The sequence below is a fragment of the Heptranchias perlo genome, chromosome 18 (assembly GCF_035084215.1).
Source record: "Heptranchias perlo isolate sHepPer1 chromosome 18, sHepPer1.hap1, whole genome shotgun sequence".
In the NCBI taxonomy this organism is placed as follows: domain Eukaryota; kingdom Metazoa; phylum Chordata; class Chondrichthyes; order Hexanchiformes; family Hexanchidae; genus Heptranchias; species Heptranchias perlo.
Window position 1 is genome coordinate 40,027,314 of NC_090342.1, and position 17,482 is coordinate 40,044,795.

The window sequence follows — 17,482 nt, forward strand, 5'->3', positions numbered from 1 at the left end:
ATTCAACATACTGCCTACTAATGCAACTGGACTAGCAATAGCTGTCGTGCCAAAGTGGCCATCACTCCTGTGTAAACTGTAGCATTGGGCGTTGCACACCTTTTCCACCTTAGGGGGAAGAATCAAAACCAAACCCTATCATAGCCACACGTGATGTCTGTTCTTCCAGCATGGTGGAAAATGCTGATATTTTTCCATCATGACTTTTAACACTGTATGCCCCGCTTCTTGCCCCTTTATTAATGAACCCCACAATAAAGCAAAGTGACCAGGGTAGAAGCAAAATAATCACCCCAAATCCCTCCAACCATCTCACTTTACCTCAAGAATTAAAAAATTAAAGCTGACCTAATAAAACCTTACATCACAGATCATTTCCCAGGAACCGTGCAATGTAACTGCCTCAGCAAGAAATAAGAGCTATTAATGCAATAAAAAAAAAAGATGATGTAGACATTATGACTAAACTTATCAGATTACCTCAATTTCTAGAAGATGAGCTCTAATACTAAAGGGGAATACTGTAGCTCAGGCTGCCCTCATCAACATCACCAGAAGCACATCTTAAGGAGTCTTATTTAATGTGTTCATTACTCTGCTTATAAATTGAAAAGAAAATCCAGCACAGAACAAGCCAGAATCTCTAAAAGACAAATATGTCAGAAATCTGAAACAAAACCAGAAAATATTGGAAATATACAGCAGGTTGACTAGCATCAGAAAATGAAAGACAGATTAAAAAGTTTGGGAGTTCATGATCTAGGTTTACACCTGAGATATAACCTATTTTTTTCTCTTTCAGATGCTGATCAGCCTGATGTGCATTTCCAGCATTTTTTCATTTCATAATCTTTTATCCCAAGACTTTAAGCATATGATTTCTTTGCTCCCAAACATTTCAGGGCAAAAAAATGGTTCTCCTCTTCTTCCTCCTGTGCTTGCTGACTTAATAATGCTTGGGGTTTCCACAATACAAAATAAATAAATTCCAGGTGGAACACTCTGTTGAGAGTACCAAGCTACCTTCCACAATCACTATGAAGATCTATTTAGGAGCCAAGTATTTTGCATGTTTATAGCAAAAGCAACAAGTAGCAGAGGTCTGTGCCTTTCTTATAGTTATCAATAATACTTTTGTCATCACGCAATGTTGCACCATGGAGCATGGTACATCTGCCATTGCCCACAGAGCGAGTTGATTATCTTGGTTACATCATTGGCGGGAGGTGCTGAGTGGAAACCAGACATTTCTTCATGTGAAGAGAAAAGTTATATATTTTTAAATCTGTTAGGAGTCCCAGTGCACCTCCTGGTGACCGGCTCATGATTAGCATTACCAAAGACCACAGAGCAAGTCACCTGGCCACCATCTCTGCTAACACATGGCACCTGGACCAGAGAAAATATTTTTTTTTTAAATCAAACATAAAAAAAATCATCACAGGTTAATTCAGAGATATTGAATGGTAATATTGGCAACTTGAGATATTGGATGTGATTTGATTAGGGTTAGCCATATACCATTATAACTAAATGAACTTCTAATCATTTAGTATCAAAAACTGGGTGAAATTCTGGCAGACACTGGCTGTGTTTTTTCTTCTCTTCAATCCTCTCTATGCAATGCACCATTCCCCAGCCGAGAGCATGAGCAGACAAGCTGTATCTATCCAAACTCCACCCTGTCTACCTGCAGTGACATAGCCAGCCTCCACTAGATGATTTATACCTGAAATGAATACCTGAATCCATTTGAAGGGAATGATGTACTATTGTACTGAATTTTTTCCCCTTCCCCAAAGTTTTGCCAACTTTCCTCCACAGATGCTGACAGACGTGCTGAATGTTTCCCGCTATTTTTATTTTTGTTTCGGATTTCCAGCACCTGCGGTTTTTTGTATAGCTTCCACGATACGATATCTGCCCCAACACCACTTACCATGTTCCGAAACCACAGCCACTTCCATTCCACGCCATGCTGGTGAATCAACTCGTGGCATCGGGCAACACATTTTTAAATCCTCTACCTAAATCATCTGGGAGTTCTTGCAAAAACAGGAAATTCCCATTTGGTGACATTACAGATGGTGACAGAGGTGGAAGTCTGTACAAGCTTTACATGAATGTTTTGGCAAAGTTTAAGCAGCTTTCCCAATGGCTCAGTTGGTAAATCTATTGCCAGTGCAGTACCGAGCCATATAAACAAGGAAGGTTCCAGGTTCAACTCAGAGTCTGTACTGTTAGGTAATCTCAGCCAGGGTAGTAATGAGGATGCTGGGAGGAAGCAGAGTAACCAGGATTTCAACACATGATCTTTGCTGGAAAGTAAGCATGTGTGCATGGTAGGTTAGGATAAGAATGTGGCTGTGATGTTCCCCCTTACCTGCCTTGCAAAATGGCCTGCCATCACTGCCTGTCTAGGCTCCTACATGAAGAATGGACACTTGGGTGAGATTTGGGAGGCCTGCTAACATCTGTGAAACCATACCTCTGCAGTAGTCAACACTTTCAGGGATGAGAGAGGGGGGGGAAAAAATTGGGAAAAAAAATCAAGACATCAACTGCATTTGCAGGAAGTGACATACAACTGATTTTTTCTCCTTCCCCCAATGTTTTGCCAAATATCTTTTCACAAGCACATGTCCCCTTTAACAAAATTATTCTAGGGCATGTCGTTCTGTACTTCAGTCACATCACCACAAACGTTTGTAAAAGAAATTATTCTGATATATGGCAACTGTTTAGTCTGAAGAGCTGAAAAGGCAGGTTAGTGAAAGCGTAAATTTAAAAATCAGCCTCATAGCACTCCTGACATTGGACAATTACTTAAATATTTACACTTCCTTGACCTTTCTTCTATGAATGGCTCATCAATTGCAGACGCCCATTTAGACAACAGGGTTTATGGTCAGAATACTGAGCAGTTTTTCAGCAGTTACTGAGCCTGGGTGTTGTACCCAGAACACAATGGCACAATGCTGAAAATGACCTGCTGTGCCTTCAGAGACTCACTATGTCAGAAGCCTTTCAATTAACGTCTGACTGTGTTAAGGGGAAAGTGTGAGGTTGTATGGTTTAAAACTGACTTTAAAGAAGTCCCCAAGGTGGTGTGTGATTACAGTGTGGTGTGATATTGGGACATAGTTAATAAGATCACCGTACTGTATTTAGATCCTAATTTTATTCTGTTCTGATGATGACAATGTGATGGGAGGGTGTTATGACTGAAGTTTAACCATTAATTTATTGTGCCAACAACTCAAGAATTCGGTTTGTTTTATTGTGAGCAAGACCTTTTAAACAAATATTTTTTCTCTCCTTTGCTCTTTGAGTCTCCCTGTGCTATGCGTTCTTTATAAAAGGGGACAACCTAGCAGCTCTGTCAATGCCACTCTGAACTCAGTGAGCAGAAGATGCACAAGAGTAGCTTAGGGCAATTCTCCCTCCTTGCAACAAAGTGTGTGATCTCTAGTTCTCCAATGTGTCACAACTTAGGTCTGGACTCACACCTGGAGGACTCCATTCCAGTCCAGTCCCATCTCCTCCCCTGTGCTGCAGAGCAGGGAGACGCCAAATGCTGTGCAAACACACCACAGATATGTTACTTTCTATTTACTCCACCTTTTCACGTTTATTGCATTTCCCACTGTACACACAATCCCAGTCCAAGCGGTTGGATAGGCATATTCCATTCTACTGATGCCATTCCACTGTAGTCATCCTGATCATCTTTCCATCCTTCAAGGAAGTGGAGTTGGTTTCTGTGAGGTATCTCCCACTGACAAAGCTTCCTCGATCAGGAACTCTTCTTGTGGGGAAGCAGCAGGCACATGCTTTTTTTCTACCAAGTGCCCAACACACTGCCTTCTAGCAGAAGGATAAGAGTTCAGATAGTCTTGCTGTTGGTTAATTTATTTTCTTCCTCTTCATCTCCATCTTTTCCCATCTATGCTTCCACCCTTCTCTCCTAAAGGCAGCAGAGCAGATCTGGATCCTGTCCTCTCCCAACGTCAACCACGCACACTTCCAGCAAGGGTCAGTGAATGGTAATCAAGCAGGAATTCTGCCGCTTTATCCCGGCGACACCAGACCAACCATGGTGCTGTTATTTCTGCCTTGGCTGAGATCAACTGACTCACCACTGACAAGGTACTCAAACACATGGCATTCCTGGTCTGTGGGACTAAACCAAAAAGGAGCAGTTTTTTTTTTAAAAAAGGGAAAACCCAGAACGAAGAGCATTTTTGACTGAAAATATTTTTCCATGTAGAAATGGAAGAAAGCCCTGCAGTGCAAAAATCCTTTATTTTTACAGCAGCTTTTCTTTTATTTTACAAAGAAAACAAAATGGCTAATGTTGCTTTAGGATCACTCACACAATCCCTTAACTATCAGCTTTTATGTCAGCTCTGTTTCTACCAGCTTTATTTCCCTTCAGCTGTGTCACATCGCTGCAACTGCAGGAATGGAGAAAAATTGTATTTTTTTTAATTTGAAAACATAGTCTACATGTTACAAGTAAAAAGTGAGTTTAGTTCAATCTTTGGATCTGCTGCTTTATTCTCACATTTTTTCTCATCAGCAGAAGCTCTTGATTGAAATACAATCTTTTTGTGCCCAATCTTCTTCCTACCTCTTCTGATGGCTTCAATTCTCCTTGCAGTATGGGTTTGTGGGCACCAACAGCTCCACAATACCTTGCCCATGTGGCTATTCTTCATGTTGTGAGCCTAGACAAATGAGTATTCATGGGCTGTTTAACCACACAGAGCGTCATAGCCAGACCTGAACCATCCCCACCCAACATCCATACACGTGTAAAGGGACATTAGTTAATTATCAGCCTCAGGGACCCTGGCTGATATTTCCCCACTCTCTAGCCTGAGACACTGAGGCCAATTTGAGCAGCCCAATTTTCACTCTGGCCAGGATCAGCTAACTACATCGATCAGGTCTCAAACCTGGACCTGGTTCAGTTCCATACCAGATGGTGCATTTACTCATCAAGCCACTGGTGAAGCTGCCAGCCATTTACTACCTACACTTGTTGTATCTCACTATGATGTCGCTGTCAGGTTGTAAACATGATCTGAAAATTATCAGCACAATTAGGTTTGCATTATTTGGCTAATTTCAATTTGTGTTGATTCCCTTGAGGTTTTTACGATGTTGTGCCCCCAGACCCCTCTGCTGCTTTTTGCCACCACACTTTTTCAGATAGTTTGGGTTATATAGGAACAGGGGTAGGCCATTCAGCCCCTCGAGCCTGTTCTGCCATTCAATTAGATCATGGCTTATCTGTAGCTTAACTTCATTTATCCGACTTGGTTCCATATCCCTTAATAAACTTGCCTAACAAAAATCTATCAACCTCAGATTTGAAATTTTCAATTGGCCTAGCCTCAATAGATTTTGGGGCAAGAGAGTTCCAGATTTCTACTACCCTTAGTGTGAAGAAGTATTTTCTGACTTCACCCCTTAATGGCCTAGCTCTAATTTTAAAGGTTACGCACCCATGTTCTGGACTCCCCCACCACAGGAAATAGTTTCCCTCTATCTACCCTATCAACTCCTTTAATCATCTTAAACACCTCAATTAGATCACCCCTTAGTCTTTTATACTTGAGGGAATACAAGCCTATGTGCTACCATCAATTCCTCTCTAAGACTGGCTGACATCAGGTAAGCTTTTGTTTGGTGGGACCTCACTGCTTTTCTCTTCCTCCCTGCCCAATATTCCAGTGCCATGCACAGTTAATCCAGCAACTGGCCACAAGCTGGCAAAAAAGTCACCCAATTAGGATGCTGCACCAGTGACAGTGTACTACGGTCAGGTAAAGCTGTTTCACAAGTGTAACAGACCTAAAAGTCATGAGCACTGCAGTTATGAGTAGCTTATGATGGTCTTTTGCCATTAATAAAAGACTCCACCCCCTTTGCCCTCTCCTGCAACACTGATAAATGCAATGTTCTGTTTATTAGATACGAGTGCATTTTGAAAGACTTTCTCAACGCATTATATGAAGGACATGTAAATGATAACACAACCCATATGCCTTTTACTTTCACTGCAGTTAGTTATCCAGTTCCCTGGAAATATCAACACCAATTGCATAATTAGTATAGTAATTATTTCACTGCTTACACACATGCTGATAAAAGTCTCAATCAACACCTTGCAAATAATTGCATTAGAACTCTGATTTGAGGCATTTACATTAAATACAGAATACAAACTGGATGTAGAATTTTTTTGGTAATCAACTGCAGAGCATTCATTCTCAATATGAACATCAAGGGCACTGTGCACTAAAAGCTGATACAGGCAAAGAAATGTCATAGCAGAAAAGTGGAAATATGGAGTTATTTATAAATAGCATGGGGATTTTAAGAGTGTAATCAATTTTGGGGTTTAGTTGATAGTTAGAACCCGCTCAGGTTTCATTTTTGTTATTTGAACCCTTTTCATTAAATTACAGCCTATCATTCCCAGATATCAGATATTCTGCATAGAAGACCAGCTATGTATCCATATCATAGATTCTCTGGCCAACCCAGCATCACTGGGATTAAGTCAACAGCTGAAGAAGATTCAAGAGTCATATGTTGAGTGGAAGATTTCAAACAGAAATAACCCTTTTCCTGCTGATTGTTTCCTCTGATCTGTGCGAGCACAGTTTGAGGGAGGGGTTAGCTGTGGAAATCGCATCTGCTCTCCTGGCTGGACCATTACGGCTTCACTGGTCTCTGTCATTGCTATCTGACCCCCCCTGCACTACGGGAAGTGATGCGATAGATGGCAGCTTGCCCAGGATATTAACCGCACAAACACCGAGATTTTCATTTCACCAAATCATCGGCACGTCCTCAGAAAGAGATTCTACATAAATGAAAACCATCGCTTCTCCCAGAGACCGTTCGGTACATTGGGATCTCAATTGTTTTTCATTGCCTTATCGATTAATAATCCAGCTCCCCCGCTACACAGCGAAGGACTGAGCCTCTCTGCGGAAACAATGTTCTCCAACCCTAGGCTCCTGTTAACTGCATTTCTGCAGGGCTAGAGGTTGAGTCTTGAGCCTAACAGTGTGAAATAAACAGCATTGGGTCGATTCTGATGACTAATGTTCAGAAAAGACCTTTCGTTTTGAGTCACATTTAAAACCCTAAAGCCATAATAAAACACTAAATATCTCCCTGCTAAAATAAAAACATTAAATATCGACTCAGTCCTATCGCTGATACACAGACACAGGGTCGTACACAATAATCCTGTAGCACAGGATGGTATATAATAATCCTATATAACAGGATGAATAAACAACTTGCATTTATATAGCGCCTTTAACGTAGTAAAACGTCCCACGGCGCTTATGCTAATCCTATGGCACAGGGTGGTATACACTAATCCTATGGCACAGGGTGGTATACACTAATCCTATGGCACAGGGTGGTATACACTAATCCTATGGCACAGGGTGGTATACACTAATCCTATGGCACAGGGTGGTATACACTAATCCTATGGCACAGGGTGGTATACACTAATCCTATGGCACAGGGTGGTATACACTAATCCTATGGCACAGGGTGGTATACACTAATCCTATAATTTAAAGGGGCACAGTTTCACAATCTAAAATATTCATCGCCGAGACCAGCTTCACTTTCCAACTGGACGCACAACAAGCACCCGTTACCCATCTGAATTGAAGGAGTTTGGAACAAAAAATGTTCCCCCATCCACGCACTGATTTTATATATTAAAAACAGTTACACTGCAGGTTATACAGACACAGACAGCGAGGTGTGAGATCAACTCCTGCCATTGAGTCTTTTTCTATTCATTGCTTTGACCCACACACGGTCGGTGAGACGATGGAAGAAGCCCCGCACCACCCTGCTCTGGCCCGGGGGGACTGGGCATTTCTCCAAGGTCCCTATCCTACCTCTTTCAGCTGCTCCAGCTCGTGTTTGACGGTCTCGTAGGCGGTTTCCAGCTCATCGTATTGCTGCTTCAACGACTGCTTCTCCTCCAGAACCACCAGCCCGTACTCTGCAGCCTGGATCTTCTCGTGGGTCGTTTCCGTCAGCTCCTTGGCAAGCCTCTCGATCTCAGCCTTGTAATGCTCCATATTCTGCGTCTGCAGCAGCTCACCTTCTGCGGCCATGGCCCTGCCTGAATGCAGGGGTCCCTAGCGAGAGTGCACCTGCGGAGCCGAGCCCGGCTCGCTTCCAGCCGCCAGAATGGTCAATGAGGAGGAGCAGGTGATTCACGGCCACTGCATCGGGAGCATTGCACCTCTCGTCATCCTTCTCTTCCCCCCCTGTGTTTTTTTTTTGCCGGTCTGGTCAGAAGAATTGCACCTTTCCTGATCTGAAGCGAGCCGCCATCTCCAATGTAGCAGAGCCCGGATCCTCCCTCCGCCACATGACGTCAACAGCAGCAGAATAAACCCATTGCAAAGGCAGTAAGAGCATCCCTTGCAACACTCCAGAATATAAAGCCATTATAAATGGAGCAGAGTTCAACATCTCTGAATAAACCCATGATTGCAAACAAAATTACAGCTCAACCTTTAATAACCACATTATTAACAAGGCTGGAGCTTGGTGTCCCAAAATAAACTCATGGCACACAGAGCTGGAGCTCCCTAATCGAGATTATCCCCATAACCAACAACATTTAGTATTTGAGGATGATCCTATTACTGGCAGAGCTGGAGTTTCCTCTCCGTGGATAATCCGATCACCTGTAGAGATACTGCTCCATAATCCTGGAATAAACCCATTAAAATAGAACTAGTACTCCAACATCCTGGGACAAAGCCAAAGGCCTGGGGCTCAATAACCTAATAGAAATCAATCCCCTGTATATTCTGGAGTTTAATATCCTGGGAATCCCATCAGACATGGAATTGCAGTTCAGTATCCCAGGATAAACATGCCGTGTGGTGTTAAACCAGAATAATCTCATCAGAAGTCATGAGGCCAATATGCCTGGTTAAATCAGTATTCTGCAGTCCAGTATCATTGGCTAAACCCATCCCATATAGAGGTCCCATGTAGAGGTATAGCCTATAATCCCAAGACAAGCCCATTACCTCTCAACTGCAGTTCAGTATCCCAGGATAGACTCATTTAAACTAAAGAAAGAAAGACTTGCATTTATACAGCGTCTTTCACGACCTTGGGACGTCCTAAAGCGTTTTACAGCCAATTAAGTACTTTTTAAAAAAAAGTGTAGTCACTGTTGTAATGTAGGAAATGCAGCAACCAATTTGCGCGCAGCAAGGTCCCACAAACAGCAATGTGCTAACGATCAGAAATCTGTTTTAGATAATCTGTTCTAGAGCACAAGCTCAGTATTCCAGGATATAAATATCACATGTAGAGCCAGAGCCTAGAACAAACCCATTAGACCTCGAGCTGGAGTACAATTTCCCAGCAAAAAGCCATTACACCCAGAGATGAAGCCCAGTGTCCCAGGACAAACCCATTACATTTAGTGCTAGAGCCTTTAGAGTTAATTTCAGCCAATGAAAGGAAGAAAACATCCTGGGGTGTTTAGGAATTACTGTTGGAAATATTAGCTGACCACACTTTATGCATTTGTATAACATTCCTCTGAGGCTATTTTAACATCCCATTTATTATAAATTGATAGCACCTCCACCAAAATGGCAGACAGAGGAATGTCATACAAAATTGTTAAGCAATCATCTGCTAATATCACCAAAAGTAATTTTGAGGCTAAAGCATTTTACATTTATGGGGCCATAACTTGCTGTTGCAGAGCATCTAGCGGCATCTGCCGTTAGTTAGACTTGCCGTTGCACAGTTAGGTTTTAAAATATTTTGCATGGCAAGTTGCTGAGAGTGTGAGCTGATAACAGCGCAGTGAGGGAAACAGGGCATCTGGGACCTGAGTGAACAGGGCAAATAACTGGGTATCTTCTTAACCAATCAAATTGAAGGATTGTGAAATTAACAGCACAAGGACTAAGAAGGAAATGTAAATTTGAGTGGGTGAATTCAATGTCAAAACAGGTACAGAAAGAGAAATAATGAGAGGGAAAGAAAGATTAGATTAAAAGAAAGAGAAAAAAAGTTTTTTAAAATGTAAAAACTTTAAATTTTATGTTTTTAAAATCTCCAACAACAATTAAAACCTGAAGGATTGAGACTCCACACTTGTAATAGTTAATTTTCAGTGCGAAAGGTTGACTGGCAGTAATTAAAACGTATCACGTCATTAAAAGGGTACGTAGTGTGACATGAACAAGACTTAACTTTCTGTGACGAATTTAGTTTGTATCTGCTGCGCAAATACAGCAACTTCATGCCATTCAATGCATTCAATGGTGAGGCAGACAGTGAGATGCCCTTTTCACAAAGCTAACAGTGGAGCGATGCATCTTGGACAGCAACATTTGGATTTCCGCGTTTAACCGCGCATCTGCCCCTCGCCTGAAGTTGCTGTATCACTTGCACGTAAATTAAAGCGACATCATTAGCGTCACCGTTATTTTGACAGCAAGATCTGGCCCATTAAGTTTAGGTTATATATATTGGGCCAGATTTTGCTGTGAGCAGCGAAGGAATGCCTGCCTTTTGTTCGACTTGCACTTGCCCATAGACTTCCTATGAGCTTCTGCACGATAACTTCCTGTAAATTAGAGAGCCAAAAACAACAGCGCCATCTACAGGGCAACTGGGACCCGTGTGAACGGGGCAAACAACTTTCTATCCCCTTAACCAATCAGATTGAAACATGTTGATAGGCCGCGCAGAGGCTGAACCTGGAAGTGTAAGTTAGAATAGTGAATTCAATGGCAAATCAGATACTGAAAGCAAATTAAAGAGAGGGTAAGAAAGATTGAATTAAGAGATAGAGATAAAAAATTAAAATTTATTTAAATTTTTTTTTAAATGTCCAACAACAATTAAAATCTGAAGGAGTGAGACTCCACACTTGTTAAAGTTAATTTTCAGTGCCAGAGAGGTTGTTTGGCAATCATTAAGACTCAAAGGAGTAATCTCTGGATTCCTTCCAATGCCACACACTAGTGAGTATAGGAATAGTAGGATAAGACAGGTTAATGCGTGGTTGGAGTAATGGTGCAGGAGGGAGGGCTTCAGATTTCTGGGGCATTGGGACCAGTTCTGGGGCAGGAGGAATCTGTTCAAGATGGACAGGTTGCACTTCAACAGAGCTGCGACCAATGTCCTTGCGGGGAGGTTAACTAGTGCTGTGGGGGAGGGTTTAAACTAATTTAGCAGGGGGGTGGACACCAGGATGAAACATTAGCGAGGAGAAACAAGGTGCTCAAAGGATTGGGAGAGACAAATTGCACTTGAGTAAAGAATAGGGGGTAAATGCGAGGCAGTTTAAGATGAGTTTGGAGTGCATGTGCGTAAATGCATGTAGCGTGGTAAATAAGGTTGGTGAGCTGCAGGCACAAGTTGCCATGTGGGACTATGATATAGTCGCAATAACAGAGACCGAGCTCAAAGAAAGGGAGGATTGGGCACTTAATATTCCTGGCTACAAGGTATTCAGGAAAGATAGGGAAGGAAAGAAAGTGGGGGGAACAGTATTGATCAAAGAAACTATTATAGCACTAGAAAGGGATGATTTAGTTCAAGGGTCAAAGACAGAATCTATTTGGTTAGAATTAAAGAACAATAGAGGAGCTGTTATGATGCTGGGTGTATACTATAGGCCACCAAATAGTGGGGAGGAGATAGACAAGCAAATTTTTGGGCAAATTACAGAAAGATGCAAGAACGATAGTTTATTGATAATGGGTGACTTCAATTATCCCAACACAGACTGGGATAGTAACAGTGTTAAGGGCAAAGAGGGGAAGGAAATCCTGAAATGTATATAAGAGAACTTTCTTGATCAATATGTTTCCAGCCCAACAAGGAACAAAGCAGTGCTGGATCTAGTTCTGGGGAATGAAGTGGGGCAAGTGGAGCATGTTTTAGTGGGGGAGCATTTGGAAAACAGTGATCATAATATCATTAGGTTTAGAATAGTTATGGAAAAGGACAAGGAACAATCAAGCATAAAAATACTTAACTGGCGGAGGGCTAATTTCAGTGAGTTAAAAAGGGACCTTGCCCAGGTGGATTGGAATCAAAAATTGGTAGACAAAACAGAAATTGAACAATGGGAGCCTTCAGGGAGGAGATGGTTCGGGTACAGAGTAGACACATTCCCATGAGGGGGAAAGGAAGGACATCCAAAGTTACAGCTCCCTGGATGACTAAAGATATAGAAATTAAAATGAAACCAAAAAAGGAGACTTATAACAAATGTAGGGTTCATAATACAGTAGAGAACCAAGCTAAATACAGAAAGAACAGAGGAGACCTAAAAAAGGGAACAGGAGGGGCAAAGAGAGAGTAAGAGAATAAATTAGTGGCTAACATAAAAAGGGAACCCAAAAGTCTTTTATAAACATATAAATAGTAAAAGGGTAGTCAAAGGAAGGGTTGCACCGATTAGGGACCAAAAAGGAGATCTTCTTGTGGAGGCAGAGGGCATGGTTGAGGCACTAAATGATTACTTTGCATTGGTCTTCACTAGAGAAGAGGATGCTACCAATGTAGCAGTAAAAGAGGAGGTAATAGCGATATTGGATAGGCTAAAAATAGTTAAAGAGGAGGTACTTAAAAGGTTGGCAGTACTCAAAGTAGAAAAGTCACCCAGTCCAGATGGGATGCATCCTAGGTTACTGAAGGAAGCAAGGGTAGAAATTGGAGAGACTCTGGCCACAATCTTCCAATCCTCCTTAGATATGGGGATGGTGCTGGAGGACTGGAGGATTGAAAATGTTACACCCCGGTTCAAAAAAGGGGAGAGGGATAAACCTGGCAATTATAGGCCAGTAAGCCTAAATTCGGTGGTGGGGAAACTTTTAGAGACAATAATTTGGGACAAAATTCAATGCCACTTGGAAAAGCATGGGCTAATCAATGAAACTCAGCATAGATTTGTTAAAAGAAAATCGTGTTTGACTAACTTGATTGAGTTCTTTGATGAAGTAACAGAAAGGGTTGATGAGGGTCGAACGGTTGATGTGTATGTGGACTTTCAAAAGACATTTGATAAAGTACCACATAATAGACTTGTAAGCAAAATTAAAGCCCGTGGGATTACAGGGACAGTGGTAGCGTGGATACAAAATTGGCTAACGGTCAAAAGCAGAGAGTAGTTGGTAAACGGTTGTTTTTCAGGTTGGAGGGAAGTATATAGTGGTGTTCCCCAGGGGTTGGAATTAGGACCACTGATCTTTTTGATATATATTAATGACCTGGACTTGAGTATACAGGGTATAATTTCAAAGTTTGTAGATGACACGAAACTCAGAGATGTGGTAAAGAAGGCCTTAGTGAGGGTGCAGAAAAGATTTAAAAGAATGGTAACAGACAATGAGGGACTTCAGTTATGTGGAGAAACTGGAGAACCTGGGGTTGTTCTCCTTAAAGCAGAAAAGTTTATGAGGAGATTTGATAGAGGTGTTCAAAATCATGAACGGTTTTAATAAAGTAAATAAGGAGAAACTGTTTCCAATGGCAGAAGGGTCGGTAGCCAAAGGTCACAGATTTAAGGTGATTGGCAAAAGAACCAGAGGCAACATGAGGAAGCGTTTTTTTATGGAGCGTGTTGTAATGATCTGGAGTACATTGCCTGAAAGGGTGGTGGAAGCAGATTCAATAATAACTTTCAAAAGGGAATTGGATAAATAGTTGAAGGGAAAAAGTTTACAGGACTATGGGGAAAGAGCAGGGGAGTGGGACTAATTGGATAGCTCTACCAAACAGTTGGCACAGGTACAATGGGCCAAATGGCCTCCTTCTGTGCTGTATGATACTGTGATATCACGCCGTTAAAAGAGTAGTTACATCAGATTGGACAAGCCCTAACGATTTCTGGCAAGATTAGTTTGTATCTACGATGTCAGTACAGGAACTTCACACCGTTCCTTTCATTTGAACAGAGAGTCAGCCGGCGAGATGTTGTTTTTGCGGAGCTTATGGAGGAGCAGGGCATCTGGTGCAGCAACTTCTGGATTTCCCCGTTTAACTGCGCGTGTGCGGTCACCGGAAGTTACTGTCCAATTTGCACAGAAATAATGGTGAGCACTGTTAGCCTCACCGTTATTTTCATAGCGAAATCCAGCCCATTAGATAAAAATTAAAATAAATATAAAGTTAAAATAAAAAAAATAGAATACCTGAATGGGGAAGGAGACAGGGCAAGCAAAAGTGTTTATTTAAAAAAACAATGCCTATTATAAAATTGTATTCTGTGTTTATTATAGCTGTACAGGATTAATGCAATGATAATAAAACTCCTGGTCTTTGACTGCCTTCACTATTGCAATAATATCTGTTTTAGCACCAGTATTTATGCTTAAAACACAAAGCAAATAACCAGCCCAGGGAACCTGCCATCCGACCTCCCAGCAATGTAAGGGTTCAACATCTACAGGATACCTGGACCAGTTGTAACTGATATCAATAATGGAGCCAGCCTGCATTGGTGAACTGAAAACCAGCTGATTGAAAAACTGTGTGAACCGTTCTATCCTCAGTTCCCTGACCCTGATTTTTTAAGCCCCTTAAGAGAAGTGGGGAGGGGCCCTGGCCGTGTTCAACATGTTAATTGGAGGCCCCCTTAACAATCAATCCTGTTTTATGAGTTCTGATTGAATTCAAAATAAGTCTTCTGTTTAGACCTCATCCATAAACACCACTTTGCAAATTTAAACACACAATTTTTGACAAATTACAATAAATGTTGACATTAAAAATTGTTGGAGGTAAAAGTAATAATTATCATTTATTAATCCCCATCCACAATATAACTCATATTCAATTTATTTTCCCACTCTCACTTGGTTCAAGGGAATACTTGCTAGGCCAGTATGATACTGCATGACTTGGCTACAGGTAACTTATTGGATTTTCTGTACCATGTACCCTGCTTTAAAAATAAAAGCATCACACTCCCCCAATGGCCTAGTGGGTAAGGACACCACCTGATATAGCAGCAAGCCACATAAATCAGAACAGCCCAGGTTCATTTCCTAAGCTGTTACCAATCTCAGCTAGGGCAGGAGATGAAGCACTACAATTGGACTCAGCACACCTGAGCCCGAAAAGTGAGAAATAATCAATTGTACCTACTCCAGATTGCTATCAAGTGAGTCTAGAAAGTGTGTTTGTTTAAATATCTGCTGAAAACAGGGATCAGGATGATACTGGGTTCCCCTTAAGTTGAATAGGCTGTGACGTTCACTGTCGCACATGAAAGATGGCCACTTGTCTTATGTACCAGAAAGGTGCTGCACCCATGTAACATGGAAGATACCTCAGCATCAGTCAATGTGTTCAGGAAAGACGGGGAGAAATTCAGCCAGGGTATTTAAGAAAAGATGACAGCATCTCAGAGCTGTGTAAAATGATGATCCATGTGCTTTATTCCTAAACACTCCTGCTATAAACCATTTAGTTTGGATCAAGATTAAGAACTCCTGCATTTTGTTTGGTCAGTAAGATGTTGACATGTATAGAAACCATCATCATGCTTGAGGGTCTCCAAATCAAATTACTAAAAAATCCATGTAAGTAAAGTTTCTATCCCCCTGATATGGAATGCACACTCTCTCCATAAGGACATACTTTATTGATTTACACCCAGAGATTTAGAGACCCCAAGTGTACATAGGAGGTACTGCTGGAGTTGAACAAGCCAACATTGCACAGTTCACCAACACGTAACACTAGTAAGCTTCCTGCTGCTTATCTCGCAATGACCACTTGCCCACGAGGGGCATTGGCTTACAGGGCTATCCAAAGCTGAGTGGAAAAAATCCTAGCTCTAGTGACAGGTCAACCCCTCTATAACAATAACTTGCATTTATATAGCATCTTTAACATTGCAATAGTATCCAAAGGTGCTTCATAAAGGCATAAACAGATACAAATATATGTCTAGATCCCTTCAAGGAGCCAGGTTGGCTGGTTAATTACCAACAGCACTGTGAAGTACACTGAACCTACCTGACCAAGGTACAGGATTATTGAGTATGCCACAGAGGAACAGTCAGTTCTGATTTCCCATCGCCAGGTGTGTTCTCTTGAAGCTAACTAAAGTCTAAAGAGACCGCTTTTACCTCCCTTCCATGGAGGATAGTCATGAAACAACTAAAAAGCATGGTTTTGAGCCCTTACTAAGTGGACAGCAGGTAATTCCTCCAGCATGGCCTGGTGAGCATCACAACTCATCATCCTGCTGATCACAGAATGGACAAACACCAGACCTCATCAAATGATGACTCCACCAAACGTAGAGCTTCATGGTTGGCCTTGCTGCTACACCCAATCAAGATAAGTACTAAACCCTGGATAAGTGAGTGAATGTGTGTACACCCATTCTCCAGCAGCTCCAGTCTCAAGTCTCATAATTTCCAATCAACTGTGTGATGGACAAACTTTTGTTCTCTACAAGCACACAACATGAAGGCACAAATTTCACCAAAGTGCATCGTTCGCACAATACCTTTGTGATGGAAATGACACATAGCTCATCTCCCTCTCAAAACATAAAAAGGTCAACTGAACACATTTTCATTAAGTCACTGGAACTGAATCATTACTAAGAGTCACCAGAGATAATTTAATTAGAACCCAGCAATGCCAGTCTAATAAACCTTCCTCTAGTAACTGTAGTATTGTAATTGTGACAGTGTTCATCCCTTTTTGATTTGGCTCATGCTCTCATGTTCCATGTGGTGAGACATTGAACTATCAGAGTATAGTCTGTCAATTTCTAGTACTTTTGTATTATTTAGTTCCCATTAATATAACGAATATCATTGCTGAGGAACAGAATTTTTAATTTTTGCACTTTGTGATAATATCAAGTACTTCCAGCTCAGTCATAGCAAAGTAAAGCTCCTTATCTCTGCCCAACAACGTGCCTTAACCCCAAACTCAGAACAGCACCTTCCACTGCGCCAGTGAGATAATATCCGCATCAGACATCTTGTCCATTAAAGTATCAATTGATTGCTAATTAACACAGTTCTGTGCTGTAGACCAGGAACTGATGTCCCAAAATCATTTCGCTGAGGACCCATGCAGCCACAGAGAAAGGTCATGCCATTAGTCTGGTGTGAATTCAGACACAGGCCCCAGACGTGAAGACACATCTCGTCCATTGCATCATCCAGGCTCTTGTTTCTGTTGATTTTTAGAACAATATTGTTTAAATGGTGAATCCTGCCACCATCACTTTCTGGGGAGAAGAGTTACTGATCCCAACGAAGTGAGGAAGTTGAATTAATAAGCAAATCATTGAAATGACATGGTGATTGAAACATCTTTGAGTGAACCCGCAGAATAACACTGGGTTGCCCCAATGTCATGAACCCCAAGAAACTAACAAAGTGCCTCCATAAGT

General features: G+C 41.6%; 1 protein-coding gene across 1 annotated transcript in view; it reads right to left on the reverse strand.

The window, feature by feature from the left end:
- Positions 1 to 8,450, reverse strand: part of LOC137334787 (protein bicaudal D homolog 1-like) — a 252,771-nt gene extending 244,321 nt beyond the window's left edge. The window contains exon 1 of the mRNA XM_067999759.1: positions 7,950 to 8,450. Within this exon, the coding sequence (XP_067855860.1) occupies positions 7,950 to 8,171 (222 nt within the window). The 5' untranslated portion in view covers positions 8,172 to 8,450. The remainder of the gene's footprint in view (positions 1 to 7,949) is intronic.
- Between the last annotated feature and the right edge of the window lie 9,032 nt (positions 8,451 to 17,482).